Source organism: Neovison vison, chromosome 2 (assembly GCF_020171115.1).
Source record: "Neovison vison isolate M4711 chromosome 2, ASM_NN_V1, whole genome shotgun sequence".
Taxonomy (NCBI): domain Eukaryota; kingdom Metazoa; phylum Chordata; class Mammalia; order Carnivora; family Mustelidae; genus Neogale; species Neogale vison.
The window spans coordinates 229,775,224-229,787,439 of record NC_058092.1 but is presented as its reverse complement, the minus strand read 5'-3'; the positions used below and the strand labels follow the sequence as shown (position 1 = coordinate 229,787,439).

General features: G+C 46.5%; 1 protein-coding gene across 4 annotated transcripts in view; it reads right to left on the bottom strand.

Moving 5' to 3' along the window:
* PLPP4 (phospholipid phosphatase 4) overlaps nt 1–12,216 on the bottom strand; it is a 119,970-nt gene that overhangs the window by 58,712 nt on the left and 49,042 nt on the right. The window contains exons 3-4 of one of the 4 annotated variants that reach the window (XM_044236689.1): nt 6,618–6,708; nt 1,629–1,692 (exon numbers count right to left, since the gene is read on the bottom strand). The exons of 1 other annotated variant lie outside the window; for it this stretch is intronic. In XM_044236689.1, the coding sequence (XP_044092624.1) occupies nt 1,629–1,692; nt 6,618–6,708 (155 nt within the window). Of the gene's footprint in view, nt 1–1,628; nt 1,696–6,617; nt 6,709–12,216 lie in introns of those variants that run through there. 2 more of the 4 variants (XM_044236691.1, XM_044236692.1) reach the window with 2 other exon arrangements.

Genomic DNA, 12,216 nt, shown 5'->3' with positions numbered 1-12,216 from the left:
AAAAGACACCATGGACATTTTCAATATAAAATGCTGCCATCACAAAGGAACCCCCAGCTGACCCCCACCTTTCCCTGCTGCCCCCAGCTCCTCCTCCTGCCGTCCACACCAGTGCTCCCCTGGCACCACTCCAGACTCAGTGATCTTGGGGAAAGCTCAGGTTTCAGGGTCAGAAAGCTTTGAGTTGGAACTCTCACTCTGCCACATACTCATTTTCAGACCTTGGGAAGGTTCCATAGCCTCCCCTAGCCTCACCTTCCACATCTGTAAAAGGGGAGATGAATACCTGCCCCAAGGGGAGGTCGTGAGGGCTGGAGGAGAGGACTGATGGGAGGCACCTAAGCATGGTGCCAGCGGAGAAGGTAGTTCCTGCCTCCAGCGATAGCTCCCATTTAGCGGCTGCTTCCAGAAGCCCAGACTCCAGGCTCTTCAGGTCCCCACATCTTGAATTTGGATGGTCAATCGCCCCTCTTCAAATAGCGGGTCTCACCTAACCTCACTGAGACTGAGGACCCAACAGCTCAGCTCCATGGTACAGAGCGCATGGCCATGTAGGCTGGCCTCACTGGCCCAGGTCTGGGGACACAGACCTCATGGGGCGTGGGCAGAAGTTGGGCCCAAGGTTGAACCCCCTCCCGCAGGCACAGCTGGTACTTATGGAGCCACTACCAGGTACCACACACAGTGCCAAGCACGCACTGCCATCGTATTACGTGATTCTTATGCCAACCCCAGGACTTCCTTCATCTGGCATGTGCAAAAATGAAGGTTTAGAGAGATTACACTCCTGTCCAAGGTCATATCCAACCAGCAAGTGGAAAAGGCAAGCCTGCGCCCCAGTGATTGGATTCCTGCACTGACAAACTTTACCCCATGTTTTTCTGCCTTCCTCTGGTGGGGATTCTCACACAGATGGGTGATGGCCAATCCTTTCCCACTAATTCAGCTAATATTTGCTGAAGGCCAGCCATGGGCAAGGCTTTGATGGTACTGTAAACACACGGCCCCTTTTGTGCACATAGTGGGTCACACCAACTCTTTCCAGCCCTGAGATCTAGGCCTAATAATAATCTGTCAATATCAATAAAATATCAATGATCATTATCAAAAAATCTCTCAGAATTTCTGGTGTACTCTCTCCCCCCTACTTGGCTACTGTTTCTCCAAGTGTGGTTATTCACCTACTGAACCAGGACCCCAGAGCAGACAAGGCCTGGGAACTAGCATTTTATTGGGGCCCCAAGACAACTCTTAACACAGTAAGTTAGGAGAACACCACCGCCCCATGGGCAGGCACTGCCCAATTTGTAGCCACCTTCTGCCCCCTAGGTGTCTGGCTAGCACCCTCCCCCAGGCCGATAATCAGTAAATGCTGAGCTTCTGAGATGGGAGCTAACCTGTCCAAGGCCAACAGCCAAAGTCAGGCCTCAGATCCAGGTCTTTCTGACAGTTCATCTCTATAGAAATTAGCTCACTTCTGGAGCAGTCGAGGGAAAAGGCAAGATAAATGGAGAACAGAAATCATGTCCCGGGGGCAACCAGAAGTGTTCCTTAAGCCAAAGCTCAAAGGCCAATCCACAGAAGACCTTGAGAGTCTAAGCCACCCTTTGTTTCTTCCTGGAACTTACCTTCCCACTATTAACTTAATAGTGTTTGTGCAGACTCCATTCAGAGCAAGAGCCAAGGACACCGCTACAAAACAAAACCAACAGACAGAAGAATAACCAGCTGGCTCTCAAACCACAATCATCGTCATCAACATTATCATCGTCATCACTGTTACATCACCATACTATTCATTACGACTACGGACATATGAGCCAATAGTTTAAAAGACAGGGGGAAGTCTGAGTGGCGAGAGTAAAATACATTAAGGCAAGACTTTGGAGAATGGCTCATAAAATCCCAAGCTTCTAGGACACAAAATTTATCTATTCTCCTTGACTAAAATTTTTAATACTGGAAAGGAAACTATCCATTATGTTTCAGCCTGATACGAACAGATGTAATACTATAGGATGTCAAGTTTCTTTCACATGTTTTTACAAAACATAACTTTTTTAATTTGTTTCTGGCAACTTCTCAAACATAATTCTAATCAGAGAAGCTGCTGGACTCCTTTAGAGGAGGACATTCCCGCTCCACGATTATCTCTGTGTTGACCATCACCTGTTGACAGCTGTCCCTTTGTTACCAAACAAATCACCTTCTGAGAAGGCAAACAGTCCCAACACCTCCCTGGGTTCTGAGAAGGTTTGCCTAGGTGGTGCTTTTTGCCACCTGAGGCAGTAGGAACTTCTGGACTATGTTATTAGTCCATTATTATTATTATTATTATTATTAATTAATAATTATTCTGGACTATGTTATTAAAGCCTGGGGACTTTTTCTAAGTAGCTTGGAAGGACATTGTTGGATAAACTACAAATCATTCAAAGGGTACCTCACAAGTCTCTCCTATTTTATCAAAACTGCACTAAGGGTGAATCAATGTGATAGAAGGTCAAATGCCTTGCATAAAAACCTACAGATGCGCCATTCCAATGCTTTGTTCAATAACAAAGCACGTGAGCTACCATTTCCCTTTGGCAGCCATTGACTGTTCAACAGTAGCTGAGATTTATGTAAGAAAACAGAGGCGGAGAGATATTTCCAGGAAGGAGCTGCCTAGAGCAATGCATGGCCATTAAGGGAGACAAACGTGTTCTCTGAACAGAAAGTACCGCTCAATGGCCGCCACCGTCACCAAGGGCACAGGCCACAGAGACTGATACAAAACCTATCTGCTTTTAACAAGTCAAGGGAAACAGAGAGAACAGAGGGGCCAGTTCAAATGAATACCTTTGTCAAAAGGAAAACTAATCACCTAAGCGCGAGATGGGCCACAATGGGCCCTATCTGAGTGTGGCAAGAAGACGGATGGTGCGGGGAGAGCCAAGCAGGAGTCACAGCCCAGCACTGCCATTAACACACCAAGCAGGCAACTGGGACAGATAAACTGGAAACCAGTGTGTAGGAATTCAGAGAGATCTACTGATAGCATTCTGCATGCACAGACCCTTCCTTCTAAAATGCTGACCTTCCTTCTCTATAGCCAGCTCAGAGCGCCCCCTGAGAGGTCTCCTTTGCAGAGAGGAGGGAAAATGCCCTGGGCTTTCTTCACTGCCATATTCTCCCCAGAGCCAGGACAATTAACAGGCTGTGAGATCACCCAGCATGACTGGGGTCTTTTCCTGATAGAGCCGCTTTGGCGGGCTCACAACTGTGTTTTCCCCAGCAGGGCCGGCCTCCTTCTGATCCTGGTCCTAGCATGGCCTTCGCACAGAGGAGGTCTCTGGGAACAAGCCTCGCCAGCTGATCTCCCAATGCCCTTGGGGAACTTCACAGACTGCTACATCAATGCAGAACACCATATACATCCCCAGTCTCAGCACTGGGTTGGCTTTATTCTAGCAAAGAGCAGTTCTTTGAAAAGTTTCAAGTAACTGAGCTAGAAAACCTGTAGATGTGATGTAACTGCCAACAGCCAGCAACTTCACTCTCTGATCCAGAAGCCTGAAGGAGACAGAAAACAATGGGGATACTGATGGACAACATTTAGGATGAAAGTCCTCTCATCATTCTGGAAGTAAACCGAATGGATTATTTTCATCTGAATAGTACAACCCCTAGGGGACCGCTAAGGGGGCTCTCACTGAGAGCAGAGGGTAGGCTGAGACCAGATCAAAAGGCATGAAGGGCTGCCTGAGCAGGAAATGAACAGCCCTAATCAGGGCTGTTAATCAATTGTCGATTAACAATAAACCAGTGGGTCTCTTTCATAAAAGGCATGCTGACAACATCCCACAGCACTGTGGGTTTGAGAGAACAGGCAAACCGACAAACCAGGCTGTGTCCAATAAAGAAATTCAAAATAATGTGTCATGTGAGCTAGCCCACAAGTGGCCTGTATGGAGAACACTACTGGTCATACACATCCCAGAGGTTAGAGAGCTTTTGTTGTTACTTTGTTTGTTGTTGAGAATTTGGAGCTGCAGGATTTCTGTAACAGGAGACTCTGTTTTATCGACTGGCTGTTCGGCAGCTGAAATTCCTAAAAGCAGGATGCTGCACAGGCACAAGCCTCAGCTGTCTTATCTACAGCAGAAGCATGAAGGTGGCCACTGTGGACGTGTAGGTAAGAGGCAGTCTTGGGATTCAGGGACCTGAGCACCAAATCACTCTCACTGAGAAAGTCCTGAATTCTAGATCACATTGGAAATGCTACACCTGGTTTTCTGTCCTGACTTTTTAAAGATCAGTCCTTCACCCCCTACTTCTGAGGATTCCTAAAAGAAGTGATTTTAAGAAACAAAAAAGTCGTGTACAACAGGAGGCTCCCCAGGCAGGCTTTCATCTATTTAAGCAAACAGAACATCCAAAGACTCTACCCTTCTCTGTTAACATATACAAGGCAGGGTGTGGTGTGCAATTTTGAAATGTCATCTAAGGGAGATTTCGTGGAAAATGAAGAAGTCTAGAGAAGTAACTTACTGCCACAACAACACCCAACTCCAACAGCTGGCAGTAAATTATAACCCTAACCACAAATGACAGCTCTTACCCACAGTCAGATCATCTAGGGACTCCGAGCCAGGGAAACAACTAGAATAACAAGTGAGGTGAAGGGATTTCCAGGTCGGCTGAGAGAGCTGCCAAGCAGAACGTTGGAGACCCCACACGGATATTTATCCCACACTGCCCTGGCTGCTCGGGCTACATGGGGAGGGCACCTATGCCCTCCTTGGAAAACCTGACCTTTCTGTCACTTCGGCTGAGGGGAATCTGAGCATGTGATTGCCAAATCCCCAAACCACAGATAAGCAGCCTGGGTACGCACCTGACCCGAGGCAGGGCACCTACAAGCTGACCAGAGACTTGTGACTGTTGTGTCCAAGTGTGAAAAATGAGTCGAGCCAGAGGGTCTGCCTGGGAAGACTCATCTATGAGACAAAGAGCTACTTGGAGGTGGGTCCTGGAGATGATGGTTCTATGGGTGTGGGCCAGGAGCACCCACCCCTGCAAGCCCAAACCTCATAGAAACCAAAGGCAGGGGCAGGATTAGGCAGGATGTGTGATGGGAAGAGGGAAGGCATATTATAGAGAAGAGTGTGTCTCCACCCCCACTGGCCCAGCTCCCAACTCCAGTCCCCACGAAGCTCTTCTGTCCATTCTCCCCCCATTCTTGGGTATTTGGGAGATTGCTCATACAGTCCTATAACTAACCCCTAATTTATATGAGCTAATTGGAGAGTGATTCTGTTCTGTTCAGTTAGAGCCCAACCAAAGCCTGGTTATGTAAGAAATATTCCCTGTTCTGCTTCAGATCACAAATCCCCTTTGCTGCTCTGCATACCCCAGATGTTGCCCTTACCACCCCCACTCCTGTACCAAGAAAAGAGAAGACCATATTTTGCTACATTTCCATTTCCTCAAAGCCCAGTAATTTACAAACATACTCTTGGAGGTGGGAAATCTCATTTTCCAGATATATCTAACTGAATGAATGGTAAGTCTATACAATATGCCAAAAGTGGTTTATGTGAGGGTTTGGATAGTTTTTTTGAGATATCAAAAAAATAAACATAATTCAGTACTTCTAATGATCAGAAAGCTGAAAACCTGACTATTGGGTAGTTTATTTTGGTTACTAAGCAAGTGAATTAGCTTTGTTTTCTCTTAATACTGTCATTTACTCAGTCATTTAACTAATAGGAAGACCACAAAAATGTTTTTATCTTATTTTTTAAAAACATTTTTTCTTTAAGAATTTATTTATTTGACAGAGAGAAATACAGTGAGAGAGGGGAACACAAGCAGGGGGAATGGGAGAGGGCAAAAGAGGCTTCCCGCTGAGCAGGGAGCCCAAGGTGGGTCTCGATCCCAGGACCCTGGGATCATGACCTGAGCCAAAGGCAGAAGCTTAGGGACTGAGCCACCCAGGCGTCCCTGGTTTTTTCTTAAAAATGTCAAGCTCGTGTCATAGGCAGCTATGGCTTAGCTTGGAGAGAATTTCTAACAACGGTATCATAGTCAATGGCAAAGACTGTGGCACTCTTTATACAATAACAACTGCTTAACTGCCAAAATGCCTCCCCCCAAAAATGAGCTATGGGGCTTATTTCCAATTTCTATTATATTTTACATCTGCTTTTGACCTTTGTGCCTCTAGCCAATGATGACTGGTCAAGAAGTCTATAGTTGATTTCTGAATTGCCCGTCATATAGACTTATTAGCCACAGACGTGGGATTGGACAGTCAATGGCAACAGTTTCAGATTCTCTTTGCTTCATGGCTGAGAGCTACTCTGCTGCCGTGTCTGAGCATCACAGAGCTCAGAGGTACACTTGGACATTCACATTCAGCACAACGGACAGCGACAAGGCTGCAGCTAAAGGTAAGATGCTTGCTTTTGTGCATTGGCTTTTCTTAGGGTTAAAAGTTTATCTTTCCTTATTTCTCCCAAGCTTAATTTGACCAAGACAAAAATCAGTTGGGTGCAACAGAGATTTTTAAAATCTACTGATCTAATTAAGTCCAGCCCCATCCCCTAGAGCAGGAACTATGAATACTCTACCTAAGAAGGCTTCCTTAATTTCAGTCTTGTCTGTTCGCCGGATAATTTTCACCACACAAATAACAGCCAGGGGTGTGAGGAAAGAAATTGCCTGGAAAAAAATAACAAATAATCCCTTATGAGGACAGCAGTTTGCTATCAGAGGGCTGACTGATAATTAGTTCAAGTTAGTTTCATTCAGACTCACTAGTTGAATGATCTTACTGAACTCCTGACCTCAAACAAAGAAAGAGGATTTATATCTATAGTTAGAGACTCTGAAGACTTTAAAAAAAAGTTGGAGATCTGATTGCGGGTTATAATTGATTTGTAATTGCTGGGAGCCATGTTTAAAGTGGTGGCTTTTTAAACAGAAACGCATAACCTATAATCATGATGACTCAGCTTTGCCAGCAACCCCCTCACATCCTCCCCAGCAGAACAGTGCAAGAACCCTTGGCCTCGCATCCCCAGCTCTCTGGCAACATGGGAGTAAGGTGGATTTGCTTACAGTCAATTCATCCATTTCATCCATTTCTTTGGTGTTCTTTTGTTGAATTTCATTTCCTCCTCAAAGCAGAGTTTAATCCTTTTGCTTGCCACCTCTCTTCCTTTCCTCCCTCACCTTCCCTCCCCTGGCCCAAAGCACACAAAAGTGCAGTAAGTGTTTAATGAATCAAGCTGGCTGAATTCAGATGCAAGCAGCACTCATTACAGAACCCTCTATGAGGCAGGAACTGTGCTTGGGTAGCATCAGGTACTGGCATCTCTTAAATCCTCTGATGACTCTGTGAGTGTCTTTGCAGGTTTGGGGACTCAATGATGTGCCCAAGGACATAAAGCTGGTGAGTAGCAAGGCTAGGCTTTGGAGATCAGGTTTTCTGCCTGCCATATCTAGCCTTTATTCAGCATTCTACAATTAGTAAGTCACTTTTGACTTTCCAACAACCAAGAAAAAGGTATTTCAGTTACATCTTTATGACTATAACATCTCAGGATAACAGTATCAGAAGTGACTCGATATCTTGCAAATCCACAACTGGCCTAATAGCGGCAGGAAAGGTGCGGTATGGTAACCAATGCTCACACTTCTAGAAATCTCCACCTGTACTCAAATGCAATGCCACTTTGTGGAAAGGGGCTTTCTAATCAGACTAAGGCACCACTGGGAAACGCTTTTCTGTTACAAAAACAGAAATCACCCAAATGAACACAGTCTTTCAAAATGACTGGAGATGTGATACACACTTGCTACAACCAGATTGCCAGAGCTCAGCACATCCTGTGGTCTCCTCTTCAGGAACTATCTTTGGAGGCAGTTCATGAGACCTGAGAAAAGCCCTCTCCTTACTGGCCAGTCTCTTTCCCACCACAATGGTAGTCACCAGCTTGCTGAGCCTCCTGATCAGCTGTGGCCCTGATGAATCGGCTGTTTAAACACCAAATGGGCAAGTCCTATCACCATGGAGGGTATTTGGAAGAATACAAATCAAAGGGAAGCTTTAGAAGAGGAGAATCAGAACTGAAGCAGAGAATTTCCCCCAAAGGCAACTGGAAAAGACAAGACTCACTTGAGAATTAATAGTTCCGGCAAACACGGGCAAGCTCCCCTGAGTGCCTGGGTGGCTCTCACCCTCGAAGAACAGTCAGGCTTGTTACAATGTTGAGTCCCTCAAGTATACTCACAGGACATGTCTGGCAATCGACACTTTGTAACAAGCATCTCAAATGATGCTGGTGCTGGTGACTGAGAAACACTGCATCAGAGATTTGAATTACACATTCAGTGGTGGAAGAGTGATGACTGAAGCCCTTGCTTGCTGATGGCCAAAGTTATGGTTAAGGTCAAAAAAGCCCCCACCTCCTTGTTTCCTCTCACCTCAGGCATCCAGAGCAGGCCGCACACTCCCAAACAGGGGAAAGCAGCTCACTGAGCAGTGAACAGCTTGGCAATGACCTTACTGACAGTCAAAGATGAGAACCACGTGCGACTGAACGAAACATTCCAAGGCAATCCCAGATGACGTATTCTAAGGCTAGAGTGAATAAAACCCCAGAAAAGATATAAATTGGCAAGACTTTCCCTACCTCAGAGGCTGCCTACAGGAGATCATGAGCAGGAATATACCAGCCAAGAGGGGACAGAGACACCACAGGGGAGACCGACAGCTCCAGGCCCATAAAGAGGGGCTGGAGAAGGCACTACGGTTACCCAGTGGCTCCAAGCTGCAGCTTAGTGGCCGAGGGGATCTCCCTGAGCACTGCTCCCTGCCCCAGCTCCCCTGCTTCCACCAGATCCTCACTCTGATGGCCCAACCAGACTGCACTTCATTTCACCCAGTCTAGGATTTTCCTAGGTAGATTCATGTTGGTTTCTCTTCTAGAAGCACTGACAAATGGCTTCCTGGGCCAGGTGCTAGGCACCCAGAAGGGCCAGGGCTCCCCAGCTCATGAGCTCCCCGAGAGGGAATCCCTCAGACAAAGCTCCCACTCAGAAGGCCGCAGAAATCTCTGTGCATGACCACACGCCCGTCTTTCTCTCCTGCCATCATCCTAATGATGTTTGGGCTCCAGTCCCAATTCTTCTTCCCGAATACATAGCTGTCGTATCCTCAGACAGCATGGTCTTCAAATCAGCACAGACAGGGACATATCTACATTGACCATGAGCTCCCCTTTTTACTAATATTTTCCAACTAGAAGACAGGAGTTAAGAGATTAGCCCCAGAAGCCAACACATTAGGGAAACAACTTCCTTCTGGGCAAAAGCACCTCTGAATTGAATAAAAGAGAAATGAATCCTCCTTTCACCTGACAAACCAGATTGAATTACACCCGGTGTACCCCCCCCACAAATCCCAGTGTACCCCCCCCCACACAAATCCCGGTGTACCGCCCCCCCACACACAAATCCCACACAAGCGTTTAGAGGCCGCTTTCTGCCACCTGAGCCCATGAGGGGAAGATGGACACTGAGACAGGGAGGTGGGGAATGATTACTTCTACTTCCAAACAGATGTGGAGATGGAGGGAAAAAGGGGGCAGGAAAATTTCCCTGGTACAGTTCTCCCTCGGGTTAGTCTTTCCATGGCTTCAAAATTCTTTTGAAAATCCTGGGAATGAGCCCAGTGGAAAGACAGTGAATGGTTAGTGCTTATTAAATGGGACCTGAGAGAGAACAGAACAACCAGCCAATCACTGCTGTGGGGTGCAGGGGACAGTGGGAACTCTCTTCAGGCTTGAGTTTCCCTCACTAGTTACGAGAAAGGGGCTGCTCACTACACATACATAAGTCAGGCAACCTGGCTAACGTGCTCTGAAAACTTACGAAAGGCCATGGTCTGTTCTAGGCACCTGAGGCAAATATACACACTAATACATCCTTACTTGATGGATAGGAAGCTAAGGCACAGAGAGGTAAAACAACCTGCTGAAAGTCACACAGCTAATAAGTGGTAAAGTGAGGATTTGTACCTAGACTGTTTAAATGAAGCTCTGTGCTTTTATTTTTTTTAATGTTAAAAATAAGTCAGAGTTTTGTGGTTTTTTTAAAAAAGATTTTATTTATATATTTGACAGAGAAAAAGTGAGAAAGGGAACACAAGCTGGGGGCATAGGAGAGAGAGAAGCAGGCTTCCCACTGAGCATGAAGCCCATCGCGGGGCTTGGATGCCAGGACCTTGGGGTCACTACCTGAGCCAAGCACTGACTTCATGACTGAGCCACCAAGGCACCCCTAAGTTCTGTGCTTTGAACCATGGTGTTATAGCAGTTCTCACCTTAGAAGTAAGAAGCATTAATAAAACATGGTAAATGCCGTTTCTCTAGAAATGGGAGGAGGAAGTAAGTGGCTCATATCCAGGAACATAGATAAGCCACAGAAATGTCAGTGGCAGGTGTCACAGATTAAGCACCTACTACGTGTGAGGGGCCCCAACTCTTTTGAAGGAAACATTATTCTTGCACAGCCCACAAAACTTAGAACTCTGAACAATAAGTGAATTCCCGGAGGCATGCACGTGGTGGGCCCAGGAACTGGAGTCTTGAATCACAGGGATCGCCTAAGCCCAAATGCCTCACCTTGGCATGAGATGAGAAAACTGAGGCTGAGGTCATTCTTGCATTGAGAAACATTTTGTATTCTACGGACTGAGCGGGCTCTGAATGTGCCCAATCTCGTCTGATCTCGCAAGCTAAGCAGGGTCAGGCCTGGTTAGTACTTGGATGGGAGACTTCCTGGGAATACTGGGTGCTGTAGGCTTTTAAAAAAAAAAAATTGTAAGCTACTGATTAATTGTACTCCACACAGCCCACACGTCAGAATAACATATAAATCATCAGGCAGGATCCAGTACGCAGCTGGTTTTGCATGATGCTATGCAACGGGCTGAGAAGCCAGAGCTCTGCAGAGGGAAATGTAGGGAACAGACCCAGATTAAGGAAAGCCAGATTCAAGCTCCAGCCCTGACATTTACCAGCTTTCTGACCATCAGCAAGTCACTCTACCTCTTCCCCTCCGAGTCTTAGTTTCCTCATCCATAAGATGGGGTATAATGACATCCATAACAAATATTGTTGCTAAGATTTGAATTCACCAGCAGTTCCTGAATGCTTCTTATGTCCCAAACACTAAGCAAAGTGCTGTAAGTCTATCACCCCATTTGATGCTTTCAGCACCATAGGAGGGAGAGGCAAATGTTATTAAAGTCCCTTTCTATAGACAAGGAAGCTGAGGCACTGAGAGGGGAGGTCATTCTCCCAAGCCACAAAGCTACAAAGTTGATCTCAGGCCATCCACTCTGGAACCTGCCCACCCAGAGAGTCCAGCAGAGTTAGCCTCCAGGGAATGCTGGCTGTTGGCTACAATGTCATTATTTCCCAGGGGAAACTGAACAAATGACCCAAACCAGTAAAGAAGAACCAGGATCCTGAGACCAGACATTTGGGAACAAAGCGTTTTAAGTTCCAGCCCACTCTTCCCTTAGGTCTGAGCAGTCAGGGAGGAGGTCAGGGACAGGGAAGAGCCTCATCTGCCTGGTCTCTGCCACTCCCTACGTGACCGACATCTCCACCAAGGACCTGCCTGTGCATCGGCCAATGAAACCAACCCTGGAAGTGCTGTCAGTCCCCACCCAGGGCGCTGATGTGAGGCACAGTGCGGCCAGGATGCTTCTGGAAAATGACAAAGCCGGACTAGCACATCTGGAGTGGGAGGGGCATAAGTATATCAAGTACTTTTAACAACCAAAGGGGTCAAAGCCAGAGTGCCCTGATGTTAGGATGTTTGCTGGAGAAGAGCTTGTCACTGGGGTTCATTCATATCAAACAATGGGCGCAAAGTGCCTTAATTTCTGGCTTTTGACAGAAAGGTGTGCTGAAAAGTGCTTATAGAGACAACTCAGGATGAGCAGTGCAGACAGCTGAAAGGGCCTGCTGTGGGTAAACAATGACAGCCCATTGCAGAGAAAAGAGCTGTCTAAGACTTAACCAAAAAGTCTAAAAATTAAACTGTCTATCACAAGCCAGCTTTGTCTCTTTTCCTTTCCTCCTCCCCGCAAAATTGACTTTCTGTCTTCCTCAGAAGCATTCTCTACTAAAATAGGAAACCCTGTTATCAAAT